The sequence below is a fragment of the Podarcis erhardii genome, assembly GCF_964252035.2.
Source record: "Podarcis erhardii genome assembly, chromosome: 8".
Classification (NCBI taxonomy): domain Eukaryota; kingdom Metazoa; phylum Chordata; class Lepidosauria; order Squamata; family Lacertidae; genus Podarcis; species Podarcis erhardii.
This window is the reverse complement of record NC_138499.1, coordinates 39,147,118-39,162,257: the sequence shown is the minus strand read 5'-3', so window position 1 is coordinate 39,162,257 and position 15,140 is coordinate 39,147,118. Positions and strand designations below refer to the sequence as shown.

The 15,140-nt window shown below is 38.6% G+C and overlaps 1 protein-coding gene across 2 annotated transcripts in view; it reads right to left on the bottom strand.

The window, feature by feature from the left end:
- Window positions 1-15,140, bottom strand: part of LOC309348886 (DGAT1/2-independent enzyme synthesizing storage lipids-like) — a 46,529-nt gene continuing 31,389 nt past the window's right edge. The window contains exons 1-7 of one of the 2 annotated variants that reach the window (XM_081874683.1): window positions 14,051-14,248; window positions 11,062-11,434; window positions 9,675-9,839; window positions 8,233-8,423; window positions 1,487-1,547; window positions 1,052-1,191; window positions 1-198 (exon numbers count right to left, since the gene is read on the bottom strand). In XM_081874683.1, coding sequence (XP_081730809.1) covers window positions 94-198; window positions 1,052-1,191; window positions 1,487-1,547; window positions 8,233-8,423; window positions 9,675-9,839; window positions 11,062-11,338 — 939 coding nt within the window. In that variant the 5' untranslated portion in view covers window positions 11,339-11,434; window positions 14,051-14,248 and the 3' untranslated portion in view covers window positions 1-93. Of the gene's footprint in view, window positions 199-1,051; window positions 1,192-1,486; window positions 1,548-8,232; window positions 8,424-9,674; window positions 9,840-11,061; window positions 11,435-14,050; window positions 14,249-15,140 lie in introns of those variants that run through there. The other variant, XM_081874684.1, reaches the window with a different exon arrangement.

The following is a 15,140-nucleotide window of genomic DNA, read 5'->3' as shown; positions in this document are numbered from 1 at the left end:
TTCTGTGTATATCAGCTTAGCTTTAATAACATAATTATTAATGCTTCCTATAACAGACATCTTGTCAGAAACACTGCAACTCTTTTATATGGACTAGTTAGCTTTGTAATGCTTATCAAATCGTTCTGAAAGAGCTCTTAAGATATTTCCTGGTCTTTTTTGGTATTTATCCCGAAGATTTTCAATTGCAGTCTTTGCCTGTTGAAAGAAGAACAAAGGAATACATTGTGTTATAGGAATATATTGCTAAATAGGTGTTCACAGTTATTAATATCTGTGATGATAAAGTTAAGGGATCAGAACCAGAGGCAACCCATTTATTCCAGATATAGACGCACAATATGTAACTTCTGTCTGGGATACATAAATGACTTTGTAAACTGAGATGTGTTGCATGATAGTCCTTGTCTCTCAACCGTCAAAAGTGGCTTCTTCAACATGGAGGGTTGGGCAAGAACAGCCAGGGCCAGGAAACCCCACTAAGAAACTGCTCATCTGTCAGTGAATCCAGCCCACTCTCTTTATGTTTACCAAGAGCACTGTATGAGAATGGCAGAGATACAACCAAACATAAGGGCCTTGGGCTCCTTGGTACGTATTAGTTTTCCTGCATGGTTGTTACCTCCAGCTATGTGAGGAAAACTGCAGAAATGCTATTGAGTTATATTTCACTATATATTCACTATTCGCTTAGAATGGCAATGGGTGACAGGGCACAGTGCTTATTGGGTCCCCCACTGGGGAGGGGGCTTGGAGGAACCCTCTGGGGCAGATTCTGGGGCATATGGTGGGCAGTAGAAGTCCTATTGCATGAGCAGATCTTTGTGCAGCACTACATAAAATGCATAGGATTTTCATGGTCTCAACAATTTACAGAGAGGGAAAGCTGAGTGATGAACATAATGCACAAAAGTCTATATAATGAACCCGATCTCTGGTCGTATAGAATGAGTAAGTCAGTTGTCAGAATTCAATTTATACAACTGAAAGAGAGAAACCAACAGGAAAACAATATTCTGCTTTTTTACTTCCTTGTGTAGAGTTAACTTACTTTTTCAGCCAGCTCTGCAGCTGTTATTTTTGGGTCATATGGGATGGGTTCTCCAATATATGTCCTCAGTTTCACTGGAAATGGCCCATATATGGGAAGGTAGATAAGACGTGTTTTCTCATATAACCATCTTGTCAGTCCTATGTATGAAAGGGAAAAGAGTCTGTAAAAAAGTGATCCCATATCAAATTTGAAATTAGTTGGCATTCTGAGTTTTTAGCAATCCCAGTCAATCCATCCCAGAGATGAGGTTAAATAATTTGAGTGCATATTTTTTAAGAGACAGCACAACTTTTGCAGATAAGTGTACACTGAATAAACTACTAGTAGGTACGAAATAGATTTTCTAAAAAATATCATTGTATATTATTAATCTGTTTATTGCCTGATATCAGATCTCTTGATCAACCAAGGAATATAAGATATTTTGCTCACTTGACTTTCCAATGTTCCTGAATGTTTCACAAGCGTTTTGGGTAAACATAGGGATGATGGGCTGAAAGAATAAAAGAAGAAATGCAAAATCAAAAGAAAGGTGAGAACTGGAGAATTACTTCACCCCACCTGCTCCACTTTTATTTTGGTTAAGGACTAGGAATAATGCTCCCCATCTGGCATTACAATGACAAGCCAGACGCAATTGACTTCAAATTGCACATGCTGTCCCCCAGATTTTCAAGAATTGAAGAGGAAAAAAGCTATTTTTCTTTTTAAATGTAAGTGATTTCAATAGCTTTTTAAAAAAAAAAAAAAAAGCAGGGGTAGGAAATACTTGGAACTCCAGATATCATTTGACCCCTAAACAGGATATTTGCCGTCCTCAACTACTTAGGATGCTAGATCAAGGATGTCAACACATTAAGTCTTATCTAGGATAATCATGAAGGCAATGGACTTCCGGGTTCGCGCCATCAGCTAATGGCGGATTTCCTCTGACTCGGAGGGGATCGGCTCCATGGAAATTGGGTCTGCACTGCTACGGTGAAGCGGGGACCCTACAAGAATCACAGGCGGGTGAAGCCTGCGAACGTGGACTCGGCGGGCACCTTTTGCGCCCCCCCCAACTCGCAAAGAAACCCATTTATGGGCTTCAGAGCAGAGCGGGGTGAGCGGCGCGGTGCTGTGAGTCAATTGCTTCTTCCACGGAGTGAAGCCGCGTAGCCGTTGCTGGAGAGTGCTGACTTTTTCCTGGGACAATTTGACCATAAAAGCAACTACCCGTGAGTAGGGGAAATTGGATTTATTTGAGAAAGAAGAAGAAAAAGAGACTTAATTGGATACCGAAGCGGGGAGGTCTAAACAGGAAGTCCGCCTTCCGCTTTGTAGATAGATCAAAGCAAAGAGACTCTGAAGCTAAAGCATTGGGAGTACACTTGAAAAGGACTATTTTCTAACTCGATAAATTTCTGAATCCCCTTCCTGGGAAGCAGGGAAGGAAGGGGGTTGTGTTTTTGGACTGTACAAACCTGCAAGAGAGAGGGAAAGAACTTAAAATCCACTGCTCAAACTTGGAAACGGTCTGCCAGTGAAAAAGGACTGTTGCTTTTTAAACTGCGTGTTAGCTGTCAAGAGGAGGTTTTTTGACAGCAAGAGAGAAATATTGTGACTAGCTTCTATAGTTTGTCTGCTAAAGGGAGAGAAAGCAACTGGAAGGTAACAAATTTGGAACTGTTTATTTTTCTCGGGTGGAGCTTTAAAAAAAAAAAGTTACCTTCCTTTTGGACTATTGCAACTGTTTCCACCTAGAGGGACCTTTAGAAATTGCTACAAGGGGAATTTTCCACTGGGAACTGTTTATTTGAAACTGATCTTGTCTTTTTTACTGTTTCCACCTAGAGGGACCCTTAGAAATTGCTACAAGGGGAATTTTCCACTGGGAACTGTTTATCTGAGATTGACCTTGGCTCTTCTATTGTTTTAGTGTTATGGCAGATGGGAAAGAGAAAGTAGACTTGTCATTTCCAGACAGAACAATGAGGTCTGGGAAGACCTTGGGTCAGCGAAGGCAATCTACAGCTGGCCTTCCTACTTTATCTGTGACTGCACCAACACAACCTAAGTCTAGTGGAATGTCTTTAGAAGATCCTTTAGCGAATGCATTAACTAGGATTAATGAAACTTTGTTGCAACTCAGTACAAGGGTTGAAGAGACTAATAAGAGGGTCAAGGAGACAAATAAGAAGGTCGATACTGCAACTAAAAAAATTGATTTAAACACAGAAACATTAAATAGTTTGGGACAGAAGGTCAACTGTAATACAGAATCTATTCAGAAATTACTGCAGGAATCCACCTTGACCCAGGAAAAAGCTGCTGCTGTGACCCAGGAAAAAGCTGCTGCTGTGGAATTTAAGGTAACGCAATTGGAAACAGAGAAGGTTCCAGACCTACAGAAACAAATTGAAGACCATAAACTGACATTGTCTATGACTGAATTGAAGGAAAAACAGACGAACCTAAGGATTTGAGCTGTACCTGAATTGGAGAAGGGCACCTTGATAGATTTTTTGACACAAGAATTTGCAGAGTTTTGGAAGTCAGAATTGAAACAAGAAGAATTTAAAATTGTGCGGGCTTTCAGACTAGGAAAAGGAGGAAAGAAGATCAAAATAAGGGATTGTCTGATTACCCTCAGATCTAAAGAAGAAAGAGACAAAATTTTGGGTTTGCATTTCCAGAATCCTTTGATAATTCTGCAATCAAGAGTGGAAATTTTCAAAGACATATCGAAACATCTTTTGGATCTTAGATCCAATTTTGGAGACCTGGTTGCCCTCTGAGAAAGAATAAAATTGTTTTCAGGTGGGAATTTCCCCAAGGCCTATCTTTCAGCTACAAAGGAAGAAAGATAAAAATATGATCAGTAGAGGAAAAAGACAAATTCCTGGGAAATCACGAAGAAGACCTGCTGAAAGGACTTGGAAAAGAGCCAGAAGCTTGGGACAAGAGTTCGCCAAAAAAAGGGAAACCACCGACTGATATAGACAATGTACTGGGTGCTGTTGGAGGAGAAGCAGAGTAATTACATCATGACACTGCAAGTGTTAAGCTGGAATGTGAATGGACTGAACTCCCCGGAAAAGAGGCGGAGAGTTTTTCATATACTAAAAAAGGAACAATTGGACTTGATTTGCCTACAAGAAACACATGTGATAAGGCTGCATCGGAAGGTTTTGAGTAACAAAAGATTAGGACATGAATTTATTTCATCAGATAAAGTTAAGAAAAGAGGAGTAGTACTTTATGCAAAGGAGAGCCTGTCACCGAAAGTTTTATTTAAAGATGATCAAGGAAGATTTGTTGCAATTGAAATTCAATCACAAGGAGAGAAGTTTTTGATAGTAGGTATTTATGCACCGAATGAGGGGAAATCGGAATTTTTCAAGAAGTTGCATGAAACTTTGATGGACTATCTGGACTATAATATGATCTTGATGGGAGACATGAATGGAGTGGTGTCCACAAATATGGATAAAGCCCAGAGACAGGTGGTTACAAAAGATGGCAGATTGCCAAAGACGTTCTTTGATATGGCTGACAATATGGACCTTGTTGGCATTTGGAGAACTAAGAACCCCTTGGGAAGAGAAGGAACTTTCTTCTCTGAAGCCAAAATGACATGGACAAGAATCGACCAAATTTGGGTTACTAGGGGGCTGGCCCCGAAGATTTAAAAAGTGGAAATTTGCCCTAAAACTTGCTCCGACCATAATGCCATGAAAATGGAAATGATATTAACACCAGTTGGTTCCTCTAGATGGAGGATGAATGACTCTTTGTTAAGGAATGAGGAAGTGATTAAAAAGGCCCCAAAAAACCTGAGAGACTATTTTGAGATAAATATGAATACCACTACTGAAAAAAGAGTAATTTCGGACGCAAGCAAAGCAGTTATGAGGGGTTTTTTGATACAACAGAGTGCAATTAAGAAGAGAGCTCAAAATGAAAAAAAGAAAATAAATTTGGAGAAAATAAAGGAGGGAGAAAAGAGACTGAGAGCAAAACCAAAATCACAGGAGATCCTGAAAGAGATAAAGTTATATCAAGTACAATATACGAAATTGATGAATCAGGAAATAGAATGGAAGATTAAACAGATGAGACAAAAGACATTTGAATTGGCTAACAAATGCGAGAAACTGCTGGCTTGGCATATGAAAAAAAGGCGGGAAACTCAACACCATTACAAATTTGGAAGTGGAGGGAAAGAATATACAGAATCCTGTGGAGATTAGGAAGTGCTTTCAGAAGTACTTTAAACAGTTATATACACAGGAGACCCAGAAAGAAATAGATATTGACCGATTTTTGAAAACAAATGGATTACAAAAAATCTCTCAAGAGAATAAGTTAATGCTAAACTATAAAATAACACATCAAGAAGTGGAAGGAGCCATTCAGAATATGAAATTGGGCAAATCTCCAGGGCCGGATGGCTTGACTTCAAGATGTTATAGATCCTTGAAAGAATGGCTAGTACAGCCTTTGAAAGAAGTCTGTAATGAAATATTGGAGGGGGAAAAGGCACCAGAGTCGTGGAAAGAAGCTTATATTACACTTATACTGAAAATAGAATTGGAGAAGACACAGCTTAAGAACTACCGTCCCATATCTTTGCTCAATGTGGATTATAAATTTTTTGCTGAAATTATGGCTAAAAGATTAAAAAAGGTATTGGTAGAAGAAATCCATAAAGACCAAGCAGGCTTTCTTCCAGGGAGACACTTGTCAGACAATACAAGGAATATAATTAATATTTTAGAAAAATTACAAGTGAATATTAATACCAAAGCAGTTTTGATATTTGTGGATGTGGAGAAAGCCTTTGACAACATCTCTTGGAGCTTTATGAAGAAAAACTTACAGGGTATGGGGGTAGGCCAAGGTTTTGAAAATGGTATAGGTGCAATCTATTCAGAACAAAAAGCTAAATTAATTGTGAATAATGTAGTTACAGAAGAATTTAAGATTGAGAAAGGAACACGACAGGGCTGCCCAATCTCCCCATTGCTTTTTATTTCGGTCCTGGGGGTTTTGCTTAATATGATTAGAAAGGACCAACTGGTCAAAGGTATACAAGTCGGAGCTAAACAGTATAAATTGAAAGCTTTTGCCGATGATTTAGTTTTGACACTGCAGGATCCAGAATCCAGTACTAAAAGAGTATTGCAATTAATTCAAGAATTTGGTCAGGTTGCGGGATTTAAGTTGAATAAGTTGAAAACCAAGGTGTTAGAAAAGAACTTAACAGTGATTGAGAAAGAGAGGTTTCAGAAGGAGACAGGATTAACATTGGTTAAGAAAGTGAAATACCTGGGGGTTAATGTGACTGCTAAGAATGTGAATTTATTCATAGATAACTATGAAAAATGTTGGATGGAAGTGAAAAAGGACCTAGAAATATGGTCAAATTTGAAGTTATCTTTGCTAGGCCGAATTGCTGTGATAAAGATGAATGTATTGCCAAAGATGTTGTTTTTGTTTCAAACATTCCAAATTTTGGATAAAATGGAGTGTTTCAAGAAGTGGCAGAGAGATATTTCTAAATTTGTCTGGCAGGGCAAGAAGCCTCAAATAAAATTTAAGATTTTAACTGATGCTAAAGAAAGAGGGGGATTTGCCCTGCCAGACCTTAAACTTTATTATGAATCAGCCGCATTTTGCTGGCTGAAAAATGGCTGCTTCTGGAAAACACAGATATTTTGGATTTGGAAGGTTTCAACAATGTATCTGGGTGGCATGCATACTTGTGGTATGATAAGGTCAAATAACATAAAGCGTTTAAAAACCATATTGTCAGGAAAGCACTGTTTAATGTTTGGATAAGATACAAGGACTTGCTTGAAAATAAAACCCCAAGGTGGCTGTCACCAATGGAAGCTAAGGCTCTGAAAAAACTCTATATGGAGGCAAATTGTTCCAAAATTTCCCAATATTTCAGCCAAGAAGGAGATAGATTAAAACTGCAGAGTTTTGACAAACTAAAAAATAAGGTACGAGATTGGCTTCATTATTATCAAATAAGGGAGGTTTATAATCTGGATAAGAAAATTAGCTTTCAGGTGGAAAAATCAAAATTGGAAACAGAATTGTTAGATCCTAAAACTAAAAATTTGTCAAGAATGTATAACTTGCTGTTGAAATGGAACACACAGGATGAAATGGTTAAATCTGCTATGATCAAATGGGCACAAGACGTTGGACATAATATTATGATGGCTGACTGGGAAAAGTTATGGACCACAGGCATGAAGTTTACGGCATGTAATGCCTTAAGAGAGAATATAATGAAAATGATTTACAGGTGGTACTTGACACCAGTCAAGCTTGCAAAAATTCATCATTTGCCCGAAAATAAATGTTGGAAATGTAAAGAGGTTGAAGGTACATTCTTTCACCTTTGGTGGACATGCCCAAAGATTAAGACCTTCTGGGAGATGATATATAATGAAATGAAAAAGGTATTTAAATATACCTTCCAGAAGAAACCAGAGGCCTTTCTCTTGGGCATGGTCGGCCAATTGGTGCGAAAGGAAGATAGAACTTTTTTTATGTACGCCACAACACCAGTAAGAATACTCATCGCAAAGTATTGGAAAGTACAAGATTTACCCACCCGGGAAGAATGGCAGATGAAGCTGATGGATTATATGGAACTGGCTGAGATGACTGGCAGAATCCGAGACCAAGGAGAAGAGTTGGTGGAAGAAGAGTGGAAGAAATTTAAAGTTTATCTTCAGAAATATTGTAAAATTAAGGAATGTTAGAAAGATGTTGGGGGAAAAAAATTATGTGGTTTTAGTAGAAAGGATATAAAGGATTAAGCAAAAATGAATTGGTGAAAGAGAGAAGGTAAAATTATAATATGTTAAGATAAATTATTAGGATAAAAACAAAGTTGGAAGGATTTGCTGGAATATTTAACTGAATTGGAATACAAAAATGGAAGGTGTGAGGAAGTCAAGGAAATAAGTGAATGTAAATAAGTGACTTAAAGGTTTGACTTGTTTTTTATGTATTTCTTTTTTCTGTTTTTCGAGGATGTGTGTTGTTTTTTCTTTTTCTTTTTTATTGTCTATTTTTCTTTTTCTTTTTGTAACCTTTAAAATCTTAATAAAAATTTATTTAAAAATAAAATAAAAAAAATAATCATGAATGCAAATTGCACAAAGATCACTCACCACTTTTGCCTCCAAAGCTACCCGAGCGAAACCAGTGCTGTTACCCCACATTATGTTGTAGTCATTACTAAAGTGTGATTCTCTACCTCCACCAGGGGCAGTGCCCAGTAAATGGCCTTTCTTCAAAATTTCCACACATTCATCTTTATTGAAATCTTTCAAATTAATGGAATTAAAAAGTATCTTCAGCCCTGAAAAAAGAAGCCCCAAATAGAAAGCTGAGGTGGCCACCTTTTTAGACAAGCGTTCCACAAGTCAAGTCTGTAGTACAACAGAATGACATTCAAGTTTGCATTATGATAAAAATACAGGCCACAGTGCCTTGCGACATGCATAGAGAGACAGATACACACATGGCACAGATGAGCCCATGCTGGCTGAATCCTGCCTACACCAACATAAGTTCATCTTTTCATGCACATGTAAGTGGGTAGAGATTATATGCTGCATTAATTCACCCAATGGACAAATTCACCCCCCAAACAGAGCACTCTGTGCTACTGGGCATTTGGGGGCTCTGTACTTCCTTCCTTCCTTATTTAAATGACCCTTTGGTGGTGTCATAGTTCCTTGCTGTGGCTGCTGTGTGCATGCAGAGGAAGATGATATGTGGGGAGTGGCAGTGGAGGGCCATGAACACTACAGCAAGGGTGCCACATGGGTTTGATTGCAGTGTCACATGGGAGCATAAAAGCATTGTGTGGGAGTGCTTGATTGGCCATGTGTTCAGGTGGGGCCCTGTTTTCTGGTATCCTTGTACCTGAAGAAATCATCAAGTTGGAGACCCAGTTTCCTACACCTTGTCCTATTCTGGCATTAAAGTCAGAAGCAATCATATGCAGTTACAGCACAGAAATCAGATGTCACATTATGCAGTTGACCCTATTTCTTAGATCCCTGAGGAAGAGTGTAGAAAGTAATCTCATAGCTGTTTTGAGGTCAGACAAGGTATTCCTGCAATCTGTGATCATGGGCCAAAAGACAATGGTCGACATACTGTATTGGAAACATAGCCTGATTCAAATAAGATGCCTGAAACATTATTGGAAGAAGAGGTTGAGGCTGTAAATGGCCAAAAGCAAGCCTGCAGTTTCCAACTTTCTTTTTTGTGTGAACACTCCATCTCATTCTGCGCTCATCCATTGTTGTAACTCAGATGGGAATCTGTCAGGGCAACTTGTCACTGGGAAATGAAGTGAGGCATGCTTTGAGAGGATTGCCCCAATAGCATAGGTGGGATACAATGAAATATCAACACTTGGTTACGGGTTTTATTTTGGCTTACGTTAACCATGGTCACATCCATCATCTTGCTGATATTTTATTTGTATGTTGTTTTTCACCTCTTTGCCTGATACATGGTTTTATATTTTATAGCATTGTTTTATGTGACATTTCACATATTTTTTGATAAAAAGCATGATTTGAATTTAATAATTTACCTGGTAGCCGATATATGCCTCTATGAATGACTGAAAAGCACTCTCTCTGTGCCTCTTTAAAAAGTTTAGCGACAAGAAAGGAATAGTCAATAGCAATGACTGAGTGATAATAAACAATAATCCCTGGTCCTTTACAGAGATGTTCCATGCCAATAACTTCATAACCTGGAAATAATACAAAATGCAACAAATAAATATTACTTTGTGAAAAATAAATGAAATATTGCAATCTTTTATTGGAAGAAAACTGTGGTTCAGAAAACTGAAATTTAAGATCAGGTAAAAACCTCTCCTATATGTTTCAGTGTTATGGATGCTAGTTTGTCATCTATACAGATCAAGACTTTCTCTGTTGTGATCCCAGAACAAATGGTATTCTCCTCTGCTGGAATATTCCTTCCTTGCTTACTTTTGGGTGCAGGTGAAAACATTTTTGCCTAGTCTTTGAGTAAGCTAAAACTGTGACCCTCTTTCAATCTCCTTTAAGCATTTATATGTGTTATAATACTCATATCTTCAGACCATTCTCTGAATCACTTCATACAAAGTGAGAAAACAGTTTCCCAGACAGATGCACCCTTGACCAATGTCCTAAGTAGCCACAGGGTTTCATCCTTATGACCCAAATTTGGTTTTAGTAATGTATTTCTGATTTATGCTTCAACATCTAAAGCAACACCACACTCTGGGAAGCGATGAGAACATAAGATGGATCCTCTTGATCAAGCCAAAGCTCTCTGTATTCCATCATCCGGTTTCTTGCAGTGTCCATCCAAATTAGCAGCCATCACCACATCCTACGCTGGCAGATTCCATGGTTTGTGTCCAGAGTTTATGTTTCAGAGTTACCTAGTGGTTTACCATGCTCTGGAAAATGGCACCATCAAAGTCTCACTGCACGATGATATACTCATTACATTCGCTGCGTACTCACTACACGTTTAAACTCAACCCCCTTCTCTTGCCACAATCCGTGAAACTATTTTTAAAGAGCTTTGCTAATTATAGCTCTGTGAGGTTTAAGCAACATTCTCCAGGTTTCTTTTGGAGAGGAGGCATGCTTTCCATGTGATTAAATGTATGGTGTTTATGCAGCCACCAGCTGACCCTTTCTTCTGTAATATATCTTAATTTCATACCTCATAATATGTTTTGTTTTTCTTTTTGATTGCTTATTACCTAAAAAAAATTCCATGCCTTTCTTTTGATCCATATGGAGCCAAGGCCAGCTTGGAGCTGTGGTGACTCTGAAGTGGGTTTAGAGGTCCACTCCTGATGCACTGTAGCAACTATTGTCCCAATGTCTCAAGTCTGAAATTCTGATGCTCAATCCTATGAAATTATAGGAGCTGATAAGACTGAATTATTGGAATGAAAGCTTACTCACCATACCATATCTTTCCAGTTATATCACAAACTTGAGCAATAATTTTTCTTGGTTTCTCCCAAAATTTCCTAACATCACTTTCTTGCTGGTTATTCATCTTCTTGTAAATATGTAACACAAATGAGAGAGCCCAGAGACACAAAACCGTACATATGAATGGTGAATAAATTAAAATCAGAAGCTTAAGTAACCACAAAGGGTGAACCACTGAGGTCCAATATTCTTCCAAATAAGAAAAACTGATCCAGTTTTCCAGAATTTGAGAAAACCAGCTCATGGTTTCCTAATCTGAAGAACCATGTGTATGCCAATGAAAGAAATATATGAAGTGAAAATTTCCTCAGTTGTGATGGTATTTTTTTCAACTGTTTACCTGGAAAACAGAAAATGCAGTACATTAGTTTGAACTGTCATCCCAGAAGCATTCATGATTACATGAAATCTCATGTGATTTAATATTTTCCTAGTTTTCCCCACTGTAACTTGCCAAGTAGACGTATTGTTTTTCCAGCATCCATCATGAGGATGTACAATATTACAAATGTATGACTCCATCATTTATTTGATGTAAAGCAAGCTGGTTTCATTCCACTGCTGAAGTATTAAGGAAATTGAGAAAGGGTTACTTCTCTTTGAGTCAGCATAAATGGTTCCTTGCCCCCTAAAGAGAGACATGGAGACTGTTGGAATGATCCAGTTAAAAAGTGGAGAACTTTGTGAAGATTTAATCTGAAGGAATTTGGACACATTGCAAGACTTTTGACTGAGAGAACTCTGGCAGTTGCAGGTCTTCGTTAACAACTGGACTTTGCTCTTACTGTGTCGACTTTGCCTCATCAAGGACTTTATAAGTCAAAATGCTCTCTGGGCTGTAGAGTGTGTTTTTTCAGTGTCTTTCTGCCCCCAAAGTAAAAACTAACTTTGCTGCACAGTTGTTCCCTATGCTGAGCCTAACCACTCGACTTAAATTGTGTGGTGCAAACACAAAACTGAACAAGATTGAGGGTAGGTAGAAAAGTGAGCTGAAGGGTAGCAGCATTTGGGGATACACCGCAAAATGTCTCTTTCTGGGGATGTGAAATGGAAAACAGCACTGCTGCCAGATAAGAATAGATGCCGATGGCCAAACCCTGTTTTAACTGCCTCTAGAACTTCTTTCCAGTTGGGTTATTGGAGATCATGCCACAATACTCAGCCATCACATTTCTGTCTTCAACTTACTAAGTCATCTTAACATCCGTTAGTTTTACATAGTCGAATTGTATATTTTTGATTCTACTCTATCTTCACTACATTTTTCAACTTAATGGTATGAGAAAATAGACAATATTGATGGGGGGGGGGTTGTGCCTATAGTAGCTGTGTGATAGGATAAAGTAATACCTGAAAAAGCCATCAGTGCTCTAGTTCCTCACCCCCGAGAGCCACGAAAAACTAAATTTCACTGCTGTGGTTTGTCTCAGATCAGTTGTACCTTGGTTTTCAAATAGCTTAGTTCTCAAACGTTCTGGGAAGCCAAACGTCCAGTGGGGCTTCCACGGCTTCTGATTGACTGCAGGAGCTTTCTGCAGCCAATTGGAAGCCTTGCTTTGGTTTTCAAATGTTTTGGAAGTTGAACAGACATGGTACAACTGTAAACCTTACTGCTTACCTTACTTGACAAAGATAAATGAGTGGAACAAGATGGTGCTTGATAGCTGTGACGCAGGATGGAAAAAAGTGAATTCCTCCCTCTTTCATGGGAGTGGGAAGCATCTTTTGGCTGATTCTACAACGATCTGAGACAATAATTTGGGAAATATCCCACAACATACAGTGCACCTGTTTGCAGGTTTTTCTTCTTTATGGGTGGGAGAGAAAGTGAAACGGGTGTCTAGCAACTCCCCTCCCTAGAGGGGAGACTTGTGTGGTCCCTGGAAAAGCTGATCAATTGCCAAATGATTTATATCTGTGGAATATATTCCATTTTAATTGCTACATATATTCGCGAACAGTATGCTTAACAAATCAACAACTTGGGAATTTACTGTATCATAAAACTTCAAATGGCAGGCTTGGACAAGAGCCAGAACTGGAAGATAAGAGTGAGCCAGGGAAAGCTTCCTGGGCAAACAGACAAAGGAAAGACACACACACACACACACACACACAGTATATATACAAATTAAACTACGCCTGACAGATGAAAGGATATATGATTGTTTAACATGACTGAGAATCGATTAGCCAGTGACTGAGGACTTTGAGAGTTTAAGATCAGAATGCGGAAAATATGAGAACAAGAAGAAGAGGGCAGAAATATCATTATGTGAGATGAGTTATTCAGAAGTCCAGAATATGGGAAGTCCATGTGAAATTTAATAATTAATAATTCAGATTGTACCATAATTTGGTTTTTGTTTTGTTTTTTTTTTTGTTTTGTTTTTTAATTGGATTATGATTTGATTTGATATTAATTGTATGTTCTTAATTGAAAATTATTATTATTATTATTAGTATTATTAGTATTATTATTATATTTAATAAGATCCTTTCCACCCACCATTGTTAAGAATGGGGAAGCCCTCATTACTGGAATTTGAGGAATGGTGAATTCCATGGGAGCACTGTTTCACTTGACATTAGCTACCATCCATATCTATCCCACCTTCAAATCAACCTTGACTAAAAGAAATGAACATCCTAGCTGTGTTTTATGTTGACAGTGTGGAAACAGGCTAAGATGTTCATACAACTAGTTTTTACACGCGCGCGCACACACACACACACACAGCATTCTCTCTCTCTCTCTCTCTGATGACTCCTGCACAGGAAGTAACAAATAATACAACTACTAGGACATTTGCAAATGAAGCAGGGTCTAGTATGGTTTCAAACTGAATGTGAGACTTTGATGAGATTCCTGCATTGAAGAGGGTTGACTAGATGATCCTTGGAATCCCTTCCAGCTCTACACTTTATGATTCTATGAACAATTTTTTTTACTTACATTTCTGGTAAGTCTAAATTCCCTTTGCTTCAGTCACCCCTCTGTGGATGCAGCAGAAGTCCTGTCTGGTGCACTTTTTTGTAGGCTAATTTCCACCCCTATGGAGACACATCCCTTTCTGTGCTGCTTTAAAGAGACTGTGATGAGTGTGCCATTTGTATGACGAAACCAAGCATTGTGAAAAAGACATAATCCTAGGGAGTCTGCCGCCAAGAGGTTTTGCCCATTAAAGATTATGAAGTCACACCTACAATAGCACTTAAGAATATATTGGGTCACAGAGCACCAGTTATTGACTAAGGTATAAAGGTAGGTGTTGTAAGAAGTGTGTTACCTCCATTTGCTGGTGGCTTCTCCCACTATAAGATGTGTATGAGATAGGAACATGATGTAATACACAAACCTTAATAACATGTTCTGTTTACAATATTGAATCCTAGTGCTGCTCCAGTAAAAACTTTTTCATTGGCACCATGCTGCATTAATTATGCAGCATGAATTGCTTGCTTTGAAGCCCCAGAAATTCCAGGTTGACATGCTCTGATATCAAAGGGTCTCTGGCATCTGGCACATGTTCAATACTGTCAGGTGGAGGTGAAGGATCCAAGTCCAGCATGCGTTTGTCAGTTAGGTCAGAGCAATAATCGCATACATATACGTTGGTCCATTTTACTCTGTCATGCAGTGCCTGCAATTCAGTCACAGATTCATTAAAAAGTGAAGTTCATCAGGCGGTTTACAATATGATGATGATCATATCTATCTACATCTACATATCTGCTTTCGTAGATTTTCACGGGTACAGGAATGCAGGTTTTGGTGTCCTCGGGTGTCTTCCCGTGTAAAAGTTGGGGTGTCTAGGCGACGTTTCGACGAGGTCTCACTCGTCATCTTCAGGCTGGTGCTTTCGGCTTCTTGTTACTGGAACAGAGCAGGATCTCAGTGTTTGAGTTCCTATAAATACTGTAGAGGGGGTGTGGTGTATAGCCTCCAATGTTCTGGGCAGAGAGGAAGTTCCCAGGCTAGTGTGCCTTTTCTTCTTTTGTTCCTTAATTACTTGAGAGATATCTTGAGTGATTTCTTGAGTGAT